Raw genomic sequence first — 14,869 nt, forward strand, 5'->3', positions numbered from 1 at the left:
TAATTCATTAAGCCCAGACAGTCCTGTCTGACCTTTGCTCTCCTCTCAGCAGGATGATCTGACTAAAAGGGACCTACCTGCCAAGTCTTCTTTTGAGCTGGAGTAGAGAATGAAGTACTTTGGGGTTAAACCTTTGTTATTCCACAGTGTGCCAGCCACTTTTCAGGAATTCTTTAGCACTTTCAGCTCTAGTAACTCACTAATATCAAAGTTATTAAAATGAGTCAGTTCACTGGTCAAGTTGTAACCAACTGTCAGTCTGAAAGTGTTTATTGTTTACTTACTACATTACATAAGTTAAAACACTTAAGTTCCTGTTACAGTGGAGGTAACCACACTTGCTATTATGCTCCAAAAGCCCCAAGCAGTCAGTACAAAGATGCATCCCATAACCCCGCTCAAAGCGACACAAACTAAAGTCCAGGGCCCAGATTTACCCAGCCAGGCAGCTGCTTGGAATGCTGCTCCTGCCTTCTCAGCCTACCTTGCACATCTTCAGAACACGTTTGAAGCTGATTTTTCAGGCTGCCAAATGATTTCGTTAAGGGAGTGGCAGAGATCTGCTGCTCACGCAGCCGAACCAGGTTTGATACAGGATTTACAGAGCTCGGCACTTGAGAAGGTCTCCTGAAGAAAGGGTGAAGTTTAGGGGCTCTCTGATGAATGTAAGCGGGTTTGCCATTCGATAAGCAGCTTCCAAAACCCCATCAATGGTATCCCCACCACTGATGAACAATTTGATCTTCATGTTCGGTCACTAGGGTCCTATTACCGCATTCTTCCCAACGCGTGACCTTCCCGTTCTCCACCAAGATAAACTTCCACTCTACTTTGGTGTCTACTGGCAGTATAATGGACTCAGACCAGAAGCCATCCTTGTCGTACTTGAGGGGAACGTAGCTGTGCCACTGGCCAAGAGACTCGTGGTCACCAGTAACACCTATCAGCTGAGCATCAGAGTGTGTGACGTAATGTACGCGGAACGTCACATGGATGTTCTGAAACATGGGGGGCACAGCTGCAACTCGCTTGGCTTTCGGGTCCCCATCAGGGCAGTCTCCTTGTTCCCATTCCTTGCTGTCAGGGTCTTCCACGCTGCCATTCTTGCCAGCATCCCCCCAGGCCAGGTGCTCAGAAACAACTTCCCACTCTTCGTGGTCCCAGTCCCTGCTTTCAGCTGGCTGCTCCTCACTTCTGGCCTTACTAACATCCTCGGAGGCTCCCGCCAGGTTCATCACACACCATCCATCACTCGCCTCTCCCATCTGGGGTCTCACATCTGCCTGGCTGCCGTGCGGATCGGCTGGATGCTCCCTGGAGCCGGTGGTACCCTGCTTCGGGAGCAGCTGCTCCATCTCCAGAGGTTCGCCTGAAACTCCACCGCTTTCAACATGGTTAAGCTCTTCCCTTGGCACAGCCACCACATCCTCTCCTGGCTGCCGAGGGCTGGTCAGGGCAGCAGCCTTGGCCTCCAGCAGCACTCGCTCACCGCTCGCCAGGAGATCCTCTGACAGCGACATGGAATGGAAACAGGAACGGTTTGAGCAACGCAGTGAAGCTCCGCAGCAGCAAACCCCCGTCCCCGCCGGCAGGCCGGGGCAGCCCGACCCGCACCGCTCCCCGCACACCCCGCCCGGTACCTGTGGCCGCCGCCTCGCCCCTGGCCTGCGGGGGCCCCTCGCCTCCCCGCACCGGGGCCGCCGCCTCGCCGCCCTCCTCGCCTCGCCCGTCGCGGCCGCCGTACCACAGCCAGGCGACCAGGGCGGCCAGCAGCCCCACCACCAGCGCCGGCCACAGCCCCGCGCCCAGCCAGCCCCAGCCGCGGGCCTCGGCGGGCAGCGCGGCGGCGGGGGCAGCGGGCTGCCGCAGCACGGGCGGGCCGCGGTCGCGGGCCATGGCCGGGCGCGGACAGCGGGGCCGTCGCCAACCCTCCGGCGCCGCTTTAAGCCGGGCCCCGGCCCCGGGGAGGAGCCGCCGCCGGGGCGGGAGGTGGCTCCGCCGGGCGGGGGCGGCTGCGGGGAGGGAGGAGGCAGGGCAGAATAAAAAAGCCCCAAGTTAGGGGAGAAAAAGTCGAAAGGCTCCATTTCTCTTCCCCCACCTCTTTTTTTTTGTCATCTCTCTCTTTTTTTTCCTTCTCTTTCCTCATTTTGTCTTTACAGCTAAGCACTGTGCGCAAAGTAACCACCCCACAAGGGTTTTGAACCGTAGGTAACACAAAAATGAAGGGAGATGACACACTGAAGCTGAGGACTGAGTGCTTGAGCTTCTGTCCTGTTTTTGTATGAAAGAAATCATTGGAGCTGCAGTAACTGCAGAGGTTTATGAAGTTTAATTCTAGCAGTACCAGGGGGCTTAGGTTTCTATGCTCTAACAGGGGTGACTGATTTGGTTGTGCTTTTAATGCTTGTATTGATGAAAATCCAGGTTTTTTTCTGGTATCTGAGAAGTGAGATGAATTCACTACTAATTTTGTAACTTCTGTTAAACTCTAATGACTACAATTGGATTTCTTAACATTGTCCTGCTCTCCTGTCTTCTGTATTATTCAGCAAGGGTCATTAGCCATTGGAAGGGGCTGCCCAGGGAGGTGGTGGAGTCACCGTCTCTGGAGGGGTTTAAGAAAAGACTGGACATGGCACTTAGTGCCCTGGTCTAGTTGACATGGTGGTGTCAGGGCAATGGTTGGACTCGATGAGCCCAGAGGTCTCTTCCAACCTGATTGATTCTGTGATTCTATGCTCAGGAAGCTTTTTTGGACTACCAGGACTTCAGAATCCATTAGTGCAGAAGATATTTGATATTTATTTTAATTTACCTTCATTTTACTACCCAGTTTTCCTCTTGAAGTGATGATGTCAAATTTTATTTCAAAATTAAAAGATTGTACAGCTAAATCTTACTAGGAACCCAAGAAATTTAGTCAAGGCAACTTACGGCTTTGTATTTTGAATTGGTAATTGTGGAGTGACAAACTGTAAAAATGTTTATCAGTGTAGACTATTAACACCAAAGATTAACACCAGAGGAGGAGTTAGGGTAGGCAGTTCCATTCAGTGTTGACTGCTGTCTTTTTAAATTCATTCTCTTTATCTGAACAAAGGTGGCATCATTACTTGATTTCTAAAGCCCACTGATGAGATTTTATCCGCTGTCTCATTAGAAAAGAGAATGGCTAAGGTCTATTTCCAGTGTGTGAACTTCTTAGTGTCATTTAGAGCAGTGCTACCTCAGCTTCACAGGACAGTAAATGTCATCTGAATTTATAGAAGCACAAGTGTGCAGTCTTGGCGGTGAAGTCCCCTGGCTGATATGGTGTGTGGTGGCCTGTGTGAATACACAGAATTCATGATCTAAATATTTTTCCTTTCTTTGCTTACCGAAGTAGCCAAGACATCTTCTCTGAAGCCCTCCTCCAACAAAGTGCTGAGCTTGTGCTTAAGTACAGATATCTATTTTGGTACTTTGATGTGTGGGATGCGTTCAGGCATGTGCTAAACATGCCCTGCTCAGATCTTCTGCTCAGTAACACAGTGAAAGCAAAGAGCTGAGAAGCCAGGACCTGCCTGGGTGCACTCTTCTACTGCTGTTGATGCTTCAAGGTGCATCTTTGCCTTGCTACTTACAACAGACACTTGACTGTAAGGAGTTAACTACTGAAACTCTTTGCGTAGTAGATGATATTTTCACAGTTTACTTATATTCCTTTTTTCTAGCCTTCAAAACAGAGACAGTCCCATGCTCTGTATTTGTATACCACCTTGCTCAGCTGGCATCATCAGTTAGGGCACCTACATACTACTGTTCTTTAGGTATTTTGTGTGTACTGCAATGTCAAATTCCTAGTCATCTCCCTGAAGCAGAGCAGACAAAAATCATTCATTATTGTATCATTACACTAAAAGAGCATCCTTCTGCCAGCCCTCAGCACAGATGAAGAAATGGTGTTTGGAGCTGCTAACTCCAGTATTTCTTTTCTTAAATATATTTGATAAAACAGCTGAGGAAGGAAGAGACACCAAACCAACACTCAAAAGCTTAGAAGTTACTATGACAGCAATCCTTAAGGAACAGTTTATTTTGAAGACACAGAAATGCACGTGATGAAAAGCAGGGTGCTGCTTTAATGAGCAAGAAAAGAAGGAAGGTCTCTTCTGGTTCTGTTCATCTTCCATGCTTATACATGTCCCTCTGTTGCCAGACTTTTTCATCCAGTATCTACAGAAGAAACTAAAGCAAAGCCCACAGATTGCTTTGAGTGACATCTGTGCGCTTTGCTTTAGTAGCATGAATCCACACTGTTGCAGAAAAGTTGTCTGACCCTTCGGCTCCCCTGTCCTCACTGCCTGTTTTGTGCAGGCCTTTGCTTTCATTTGACTGTTGAAGTCGGTCAGATTAGGAAACTGATCCAGCTGAAAATTAATGCAGAAAATTGAAAAAGTGTTTCTTTTCATCCACACAAATACTTTCTGGTTGCAGAAAACGAGGATGGGTGGATAAAGGAAAGGCAGACCTTTCCCTTTCAGAGGCGATGTGGATTTATGCTGGATATAACTAGTTTTAGGTGGTTCAGTCATAGTTGTAACAATGATACCCTGTCCAGGTAGCAGTGAATTTCTGCTTTGGAACTCCTCTTAGGATGTCTGTAGTTTATTTTCTATTTCCTTTTTTTACAACAGGGTTCTCGGTGAATACTAAGGCTGAAATTCCTGAGTCACTGATGACTTGTCAAGTGTTAGAAGCAGAGATGCTGGACAGAAGAGAAGTGAGAAGGAGCACGGCCCAAGAGCTCACAGGATGCTGAGGACTGAGGTTCGTGTTCTGAAGCAAACACACAGATCATTGCAGACCATAACTGTTTTTTGGTGGCCTTTTGGTGGCCACCTGTTTTTTGGTGGCCTTTCCTCTCTAGGAATTCTTGAAACGCTCACATCCCGTAGCACATGGAGACCTCTGCCTCCTAAGAGAATTTCTAAAGCAGATGAACAGAAATGCTCCAAAATGTATCTTGTATTTTTTTAAAAGCTTTCATTGGAACCAAACAAAGCGACACTACAGTAAAGGGGCAAGGGAACAGTTTCCTCAAGTCTCAGGGACGCTGTTTCTAGTTAATTCAAGATGTTAGTTTGTTCATGCAATCATTTCTGATGTGGCATTCATTTGGAAGTTAGTGTTCTGTGAACACCGAGGCTTCATTGCACCATTGTTTATTCAGTAAATGTGATGATAGCAGTTGCTGGACCATATTTTGAAAAGCTACATGTGACTTTGCAGAATTTACCAGCCAGCTGACTGGCCTGAGGTCAGGAGCCTCAAACCTGCCGCCTTTTCACATTTCAAAACCAAAAGAGTAGGGCGGATATTTACTATTACACCTCTATAAACAACCCCCCCAGCCATAGCTGTGCAAGTCCTGGCCCACATGCACCGTCTCAAATGAACTTTCTGAATTTTCTTTGGTAAACTGTGACATCTAGTGTCGTGACAGGGAATCTCAGCTGTAGCTTAAGAGTGAGAAGTGCCCTGCTGAATCAGACCCGTCGTGCATCTATCCCCTTGCTCTGGCTCTGACAATGGCAGGAGGGGATGCTGTTTAGAGAGCACTTTTAAGGCTGGCTGGTGTCTGAACCTGTGGTATCCACAGATGTTGTATAAAGGATGTTGGAGAGCACTGCTCTTAAGCCTTGTGTGTGTGCAATGCTTCTTCCAGGTTTATAAAGAACAAAACAGACACATTTGTGTGTACAAAAGAAATACAAATTAAGGAGCCCTGTTATTCCCTGTGGCTGTACTATCAGGGCAAGATTCTGCCGCCCTGGAGGTTTTCTTGGCAGTTGCTTGACACTTTCTGCATTGGGTCCCCAGCCAACCAGGTGGAAAAATGGGAAGGGCAAAGTATTCATATACTTTGGGCCCATGTCACACTCTGGGAAGAAACTGTAACCCTGACTGTCTTTCTGTAGTGTTCTTTTCCCTTATTAATTGCGAGTATCTCGGCTATGAACACTGGACACGCTTCTCTCTGCAGCATTTCACAGTAGCCAGCAGGTGGCACGTGAGGACTATGTCTGACAGTAAAAGCTCTTCGTTTCCAGAAAGTGAAGAGATGGTTTCTCTCCGTTGCTATTAGCTTTTGAAGAGCAAGTTCTCCATACCTTCTGTCCTAGATTGCTGACCAAGAAGTTGCTTTCTGCAGTTAAGAATGTAGGGAGAGCAGAGAAGCAGGCAGATTAGAACTGGTGGGAGTGCTGTCATCAGAACTGGCCTTCAGAGTGGTTAGTAATGAGGATACCCCAGATCCAGGTCTGCTTGACATTATCAGTCGTTACAATCTGGAAGGCAGCCAGTGAAGAGCAAGGAAAAGCTGTTTCTTGTAATGAATCAGCATGTCTATACAGCTTATGATCATGGTGAAGGAAAGTCAGGCACCATCAGATTCTTTCCTTGTGCCCAAAGGATCAAAGGCAATAGGCTGAAAGGGACCTCAGGAGTCCAGTTTAGGGCTGGTGTCTGCACGCTGCTGGTGGCCTGGAGGTCATCCATGAATGTATTTATTTTTAACCTCCTCCGCTCCAACACATGCACATGGCTGGCAAATATGTTTCTGCCTGTCAGCGGGCACAGGTTCCCAACTACTGCCAGTTACAAAATCAAATTATCATAATTCTAATAGTAAAATCACAGTATTGTAAGGCAGTAAAGCTCAGCTACAGCTTAAGAGCTCTGTTCTTCATAGCCACCAAAATAATTGTAAAATACAAGAGGGTCTGTGGATTCTCTTCAAAAAAACTTCTCATCTTAACAATCAAGAAGTGCTGGTCCATTTTACCCTTCTGCTGATGATTATGTAAGTTGACCTTGAAAGAGGGATAAACCAGAGCCTTCAGGATGATGTATTTCATTATTTAACTGTCCTTTCTCTTAGGAAAACATTGCTAGTTTTTAACCTAAATCTGTCTGCTCTCCCTGAGCTCACTTACCCTGTCCCAAAGAAACATGGGAAGCAAAGTATCTCCAGTTTCTTTTTATCACCCTTGTACTTAATTAGAGCTTCTTATCCATGTTCTCAGTTATCTCTTACCTGTATTAGTAGCTCAGTGTGCTCCATCTTGGCATGTTGGTCGGAGGTGTGTAATCATTCCTGTAGCTTTCCCCATTTTCTTCTGAATTTTTTTATATCCTTAAAGAACAGGAACCAAACCTGGACACAGACATCACCCCCAGAGGTAACTCCTGCCTGGCCAGTTGTTCCTCATCTGGTACTTGTGCAGCTGAGAAGTTCTGCTTGGGAGAAGTCATTCAGCCCAGTTTCTGCACTCCCTTATTTTCCAGGTTTCGTCCAACATGTCGGGATCATTTTGAATCCATTTGAAGCCCTTCAGTATCTTTGTAGTGTTTTCCAGCTGGGTGTCATCTGCAAATTGAACAGATTCTTTAGAATTACACCGGTTTTCCATGAGTTTTCAAGGAAACAGCTTGTGATTTTCAGTGTGTTCTACTGTTTTTCCATATTATAATGCATTTCATCCTCACTTAGCTACATCTAACAAGTCTAATGCCATTCTTTCCTACTTAGCCATAGTAATCTGACTTCGAATTCCTTCTTGGGTTTGAGGTAGAGCTTATTGCTTGCCCAGGCCAGTCTGTTACTGCATTTCCTGTGCTTTCTCTGAACCAGTAACATCAAGGAATGACAGCTTTCCCTAAATCCCTTTTCCTCACAGATTTGTTTCCTATGAGCCATTATGTGCCATTTTTTTGTCAGTTTATTAGTCACTCTCTTTGAAAGTCATGCTTTCTGTTTTGCTGTTCTCCATTCTCCTTTTCCCTAGCTGGCACAGTTACATATCATATGCCATTTCATGATTGCTGCCTGATGCTCTTTACCTCCTCCTAGGTTAGAACCAAATCCCTTCTAAGGATCTGAAGGAGGAGGGAGATAATATAAGACACTGCAAGGCAGAGAAAAATAAACACGGAACCAGTGCAAATCTCCTCTTGGAGCCCGGTAGAAAGGGATCAAAGTTGCAGATCTATAGATCTTGCTCAATTAAGTATTTCCATGTACACAGTATTTTAATCTCTGTGCTTTTTAGAAACATGAGATATGCCCCAAAAATGCCTTTGTTCTTCAGTGGAAGTTGTGCATGCAGCAGAGTGGCAGGGTCAGTATAACCTACAGGAATAGACTGAAACAATAATAAGACATTCTGTTATATTCTGTTATTTTGCCAGTGATGGAGACCAGCAGATACCCCAAAGCATAACACATAGTATACTATATTTGGCTAAATTCTGTGAAATGTTAAGTGTCTCAAGCTCATCTCAGAGTTCACTGAAGTTGTGGTACCCAATAGCTCTTAGAAAACGAATCATAAATAAAATGGTCCAGCAAATTCATGCTGATAGGCTCTCATGGTTGTCTAACATCCTAGAGACATCGACTTCCGTGTAGATTCGTTACATTGTCAGACCCATCAAAAAATGCAGCATAAAAGACATCCAAATATTTATTTGGATAATCATAATTGAAGGGGGCTTTAGAGCCACGTCACTGGTGTCATCACCATGCTCATAGAAATATGGCTTTTACACCATCTTAAATATTCCCCTGGATTCAGTGCCAGGCATAACAACCTGCCTTTCTGAGTATGGATTTTGCTGAGCTTTGAAGTTAATCTAAATGAATTATCACATGAGCCAAGGACATGTAGAGGAGTAGAGCAGAAATAAGTCATAGAGGGCTCTAGGTGAGCTTGCTTTCTTTTGACAAGCACTTTTCTCACCCCCAGCCTGGCTATATATTCTTTTACACGTCTTCATCTATCACTGAGTGCAAGTGCTTCGTTCTCAGGTTAAGATACTGATAATTTTCAGCAGAGTACTTAGGCCAAACCTTTGTAGAAGTCCTGAATATGGGTGTTCATTCCCCCTTTGTTTAGGTGATGCTTTCCTGAAAGCTGCAAGCAGTTAGATTGTTTTATAAATCACATGATGGAATTTAAAATGAAGCTCTCAGTTCCCTGAATTTGCCTTTTTTTCTGGGTTGCCTGGCTGCTTACCATATGAGGACTCTTTTACAACTCTCTCAGCAAAGGATTCCCCCAAATGGTCTATAAGCTCTGGTGACAGAGTGTTTATCTTCACAACCCAGACAGGCTTGATTCAGGATCTGGTATCAGAGTTGCATGGGGGTATCTTCACTGATGTTACGTATTTCTCCTCCCTGAAATAAGAAGCCAGGGGTATAAATCAGGCAGCAACAGGAATCTTTAATGTGCCTTGAAATACAGTTTTGCTGACATAAATCTGCATGCCCTGTTCTGAAACTGTTCCCACAGGTTCCTCTTTCCTGAGTTAAATGTTTGAAGGAGGATGTCATTGGTCACTTAGTCATGTGCTGCTTTGGTCTGATGACAGGAGAAAGCATAAAGCCCTTTCCACGCAGTCATGTTAGAGGAAGAGGCAAGACATGAGCCAGTAATTTGTGCTTAACAAGCCAGCACTTGATGCAGCGACTCCATCCTGAGACCCAGGTCACATGCTAGAACCAACCAGGGGGGTGATTTCTTTTGCTTCCCCAAAGTATTCCCTGCTTTGCCTCGACTGCTGTGTCAAGCTAACCTGTTCAAAGAACTGCAGACTGCACTGAAGGTCTACTTTAACGTTCTCATCCTAGGGACCAGCGCTGCTTTGGGCCACAAGATATTAAATACTCAAAATTGAGGCCAGCGGGCACAACAACGTGCCATGTTGCACTGGGGCTGGTGCCCAGGGTCTCACAAGGAGTGGGGACAGATGAGCTCGATTCTGCAAGATGCGTGGGCCTAGAAATGGCAAAAGTGTGCTGGGTTGTTTGTCTTCCTGAGGAAGGTGGAGGTGGACAGGCAGGGCAGTAGGTTCTCGGGCAGCGTTCGCCCTCCCCTTCCCCCTCAGTGTTTTTTTCTCAGTGCCACTTTTCTGCTGAAAAAACGGTGCAAAGAATTGAACACAGCGTTGCCTTCAACAGCTGTGAACAGTTGTGCTCCTAGAGGGAGGCTGGCGACCTGCCCACCCAGACAGGTGGTGAACTTTGTTTACTGGACTAGAATAAAATCCTGCTAAGCGCGGGTGCATCGTGGTGCCAAAGCTTTGCCTTCAGCAGGCGGGCTGCGGGCCAGTGATTCTGAGCCACCGACCTCCTGCAGCACGTCTCTGCACCTCCTCAGGTGGGGCTGGGAGAGGACTACATCCACTGAAGGGGACCTTTGTTCTAAGGGAACCACAGGAAGGAGGTGCCATAGGCTTCCTACCAGGATTAGACCCCTAGGAGCTCCCACGTATCTTTTAACTCCCCAGTCTGGGCTCTTTGAGCAGAGTTTCCTCCATCCTTCTCCTGCACTGGTCACTTAAGACCTCCACCATCCGGCACATTTCCAGGGAAGCAAGTGCCTGTCATGCCTTTAGCCAGTGTCACCCTGCCACAGGACAGGAGCTGAGGGCTGTCACACACACAGCCTCACTGTGTAAGCTGGGAGACACAAGCTATTTGTATCAAGGCTGACACATAAAGTGTTTGTTTACTAACAGCTGCCACCGACGAGACGGGAGTAGGGCGAGGGGCTACGAGTGGCTCATTCTGGCCTTATTTCTGGGCCTACCAAGTTCAGTAGTCACTGGGAATCAGGAAGAGACTCCCAGTGTGAGCCATTTCAGTCTGTTTCCTCATCTGTGCAGTAAGTACGGACTGAGACTGCAGGATTTGTGCGTGCTACGACTCCGCTGCGCTGCTTTCGCTCCGCTGATGCTGCCTGCTGAAAGATACATGTCAGAGTTTTAATTAGAGTTAGTTGATTACCTGAGTAAATAATAACGTCATGCAGGCTAGCAAAATGATCTAATTGCAGCCTTCAATGCCTATGTGTATTTTAGGAACGAGGGAAGATGCCAGCCTGTAACATGACAGGCTCAAAACAAAGCAGACACTGATTGCAGGTCTGCAGTCTCGCTCGAATTCACAGGCACAGGCAGCTGCAGTCAGCAGAGACTGTAAAAATCCCTCGCTTACTACACAAACCTCCACTTTTCCTCAATCAAATAGTGTGTAGAGGTAGTGTGCATCTCTGCAGCAGCATACATTTTGAGCTCCAGAATCTGCTCTTGAATTCTTTCAGATCAATAAGAAGTTGAGCACAGGCTAACAACAGAAAAAAATGAGACTGCTAGAGCATTGCAGTGGGGTTTTCAAAAGTACTGAGTCACCTGGTCCCTCAGAGGTATACAGAAAGTTTGACTTCAAAAGAAGAATGATGTGGAGCTGTTACGACCTGGTCACAACTAGTTCATGAATCCCTTGGAGTAAATTAAGGTGAAACAACACCAAATAACTGGTATGTGACTAAGAACAATTTATTAGTACAGGGAAAGCGGCATGGCCATGAGTGTCTTAGGTTTCTTACACAAGATACCGTCCTGCCTCTGCAGCCCTGAGCGTGGATGTAGCAACAAGAAATTCCAAACCTGCTTCCCCAGAGTCTGTCCTGTCATATTCCAGTGGAGCATCCTTCACCTTTGTAACGTGGAGCAGCATTCATGTGGAATATGACCCACAGGTCAGGGAAACGTGTGCCATTGCTTTGCTAATTTGAAATGTGCCCTCTGTAGGACAGTTCACTTAAAGCTGGGTAGGGATTGTTGAAACTGTGCTCAGGCTGCTTCCAAAATGAGGCAAATAAACATCACAGGTCTCTCTCTCTGTCCCCTCCTTCATGCCAGCAAACACCAAAGTTTGCACTTGGCAGCACTGCAGAATAAACTGACTTGTGATTTGCTTTGCACTCTGGCACTCTCCGTGTACAAAGCTCCTGTCAAATCAGAGGGCTTGGGTCAGGGACGAGAGTTTTCATCCACTGCTGTGAGATTTGGGCCCTGAAGTCCCACTGACAGTTGTAGGCTGTAATCCTCACTTTTTTAGGAGGTGTATGTGTCATAATGTAGGAAAAAGTATATGATCACCATTTCTTCTGTTTGAATGAGAGATTATTTATTATTTCTGGCATGTTCAGGGTTATCACGAGACGTTTTCAAGGCTGGAGGGTAAAGCCTCTGCTCTCTAGTGTCTTATATTGATGGGAAAGCATGGGACTGGTTCAGTAACTGTCCTTGTGACTGATCTGACCATGTTAGCAAGGTGTCTCAGAAACTGCCAGCTCCTTATAGCTTTTCCTATAATAAGATCAGAGATATATTTTAAAATGATGATTCAGACTCAATTGGCTTCCTGTTTGTAAGTAATAATGAGGGGCAGGGGGTTTGTAAGGCAAGAGGGAACACAATCCTGGACTGGTTTTGCATTTTATGTGCTGGATGGATGCTCACTTCAAGGAAGAACAGCAACAACTATTTAGTCTTTACCTCTGGAAAGATGCCATCTTTCAAATGAGGGCGAAATAACTGAGTGTGGTGGCTTAGGGAGTGGTCCATCTCCTTCCTGAAATCCTTCCTGGCTTCCTACTTTGACCTGAGCTTGCAGTTGGGTTTAGCAGATGTTTTCCATGCCTTTTGTTGAGCCAGGTGGGATCTACTCTGTAGCAGGATGGGAGAAAGCCCCTTTGGGCTAGGGATGATGACAGTTTAGCTCTGCTGTTTGCCCAGTGTGAAACTGGTGTGTGGCAGGGGAGTTCACTGGTTGGTGTCAAAGCTGAGGAGCAAACATGCAGGACCACTCAGGCTCCAAGGTCTCAGGGTGTCAGAAAGCAGCTGTGCTAGATGCTGATGTTCAGAAGCCAGGCAAAGGACTAGGTTACAAGCCAGGGGCTGAGAAAAGTGACTTGCTTTTTTTGCCTGTTTTCCCACTAACACATTTAAGAGGGAAAAACTCAGGTCCAAACCCTGCTCACTCTGATGGGTGTGGGTCTACTCCAGCTGGAGCTTCAGAAGGGAAGAGTGAACATGCCAGGAGGCAGATGAACACAGAATCACAGAATCAACCAGGTTGGAAGAGACCTCTGGGATCATCGAGTCCAAGCATTGCCCTGACACCACCATGGCAACTAGACCGTGGCACTAAGTGCCATGTCCAGGCTTTTCAACAAAGGAGAGCAAGGTCCTCACCAGACCTCCCTGAGTCCCTTGCTCCCACTCGCCACGGGGCTGCACTCATCGTGACAGCTCCGCTCCACGAGGCCCTGGCTGCCCGGCGCAGAGGGCAGAGCGTGGGACTCCGTGTCACTAGGAGATGGCATCCAGAACCACCTGCAGGGCCAGGAGAGGCTCTTGGTCACATAACTGGTCCGCTGGCTCTCTCTGTTGTCTCTGCCCTGTCCTTGGGACACATGACCCATGCGCTCTTCTTGCCTGTCCCCATGCTCGCCAGGTCTGCCAGGAGCCCTGCCAGGTGACGCATTGCCTTCGCTGCTGTTGCAGATAAGAAAGCTGGCCTGAATTATGGCTACCCTCTTCCTGTGGCAGCACAGCCAGGCTCTCTTCTGCTCTACTGCTGTGAACAGCACGGGCACATCTCACCTGTGCTCTCGGTTCCTCCCTTGTGCTTGTCTCTTGGCGTGCAGAGCATGTTCCCAGTAGTCCAGGGCTGTTTGCAGTGCTCATGATCAGCAGAAACAATCAAATCTGGTTGGTCCTGGAGGCACTTCAGGACTGGATAGAAGACTGAGGGCTTGGAGAAGTTCTGTCAGTCTCCCTGGGCTCTAGCTGTCTGACCCATAATGGCTTCTCCCATGACCTGAGGCGTCCTTGGGGAAGAAAGCGGGTGGAGAGCAGGACTTAATGCACAAGAGTATAAGATCAAGCACTTGGTGGTTGACTGTTGCAATCTGCATTGGAGGAATATGTAGTCTAGCAGCTCTAACTTGATTTGAGGTAGTAAAACTTGGGCAGTAGGATATTTACTGATTAGCTGGGCTTGGCACTGCAAGCCAGGTCCTCAGCAAACTTGTTATGCTGTTTAGGTTATCCAGACAGTGCCACATGCCAGAGTCTCCCATACATCCCAGTGCATGCCCTGCAGCTCCCTCTCCTTCCTTTCCTAGCAAGGTCTCTGTGAAACATCCCCTAGCATGGTTCCTTCTTCTCCCCATCCCCTACCATGGTTCCTTGGCCACATTCAGCTTGAGAGTGCCCTCATTCAGCGGTGAGGGCTCCAGCATTGCTCTGTGGCAGTGATGAAAAGAATATGTACACCTGAGTAAAGAGGACATAGCATGGGTCAGTGGTTGATGCGGTGGGAAGAAGAGGATGGGGTCTGATTAGGTTTAAGGTGAAGTTTAGAAAAGAGCAGAGTTGAGGGAGGAGAGAAATCTGGGTGAAAAGAATAGTAAGGAAAAGGTGGCCTGAAGCAATGCTCTGCCCTCCCAAGCGGGTGGCATAGTTTGCCACCTCTGAGTCATGAGGCTCTGTGGATGAGTCAGGGAAGCAGCAAACCCAACCAGAAGTAGCTGATGGGTGTGAGTCACTGCACTTGCTGATCTCGGTATAGCTCAGATTATGAGGAATATGGCTGTGTATGTGTAATTTTAAAATGTACTACACAATCTATATCACAACTACGACATACTACAGTACTAGAAACATACTTGGTATGTGTAAATTCATTGATGACAAGTATGTGTATTAGCTGTGCATGAAAGGCAGAGGAGCAAAGTCTCTGAAAACATTTTCCTTGTATATTACTGATGCACGTGGGTGTTTCCCAAGAGCTGCTCCTCCAAGACCAGGAGTGTACTGCATGTAAGTACACCTTCATAAAAGCACCATTTGTGATAACTAGAAGATGTCAGTCCCTATAATATTTCCCTCTGAATTTCTTCTGTTGTATATCCCAGAGGAAAATACAGGTAGGATTCAGAAACATGGTGATGGAGACGGAAGTAAACGG

At 46.8% G+C, this 14,869-nt stretch overlaps 1 protein-coding gene across 1 annotated transcript; it reads right to left on the minus strand.

The window, feature by feature from the left end:
• Positions 1–236: 236 nt before the first annotated feature.
• Positions 237–1,911, minus strand: STBD1 (starch binding domain 1). The gene is made up of 2 exons (XM_068402895.1): positions 1,641–1,911; positions 237–1,507 (listed from the first exon to the last, which is right to left on the minus strand). Exons 1-2 carry the CDS (start codon positions 1,894–1,896, stop codon positions 708–710), a joined length of 1,056 nt encoding a protein of 351 aa, XP_068258996.1. The 5' UTR covers positions 1,897–1,911; the 3' UTR covers positions 237–707.
• Between the last annotated feature and the right edge of the window lie 12,958 nt (positions 1,912–14,869).

Source organism: Nyctibius grandis, chromosome 6 (genome assembly GCF_013368605.1).
Source record: "Nyctibius grandis isolate bNycGra1 chromosome 6, bNycGra1.pri, whole genome shotgun sequence".
NCBI lineage: Eukaryota > Metazoa > Chordata > Aves > Nyctibiiformes > Nyctibiidae > Nyctibius > Nyctibius grandis.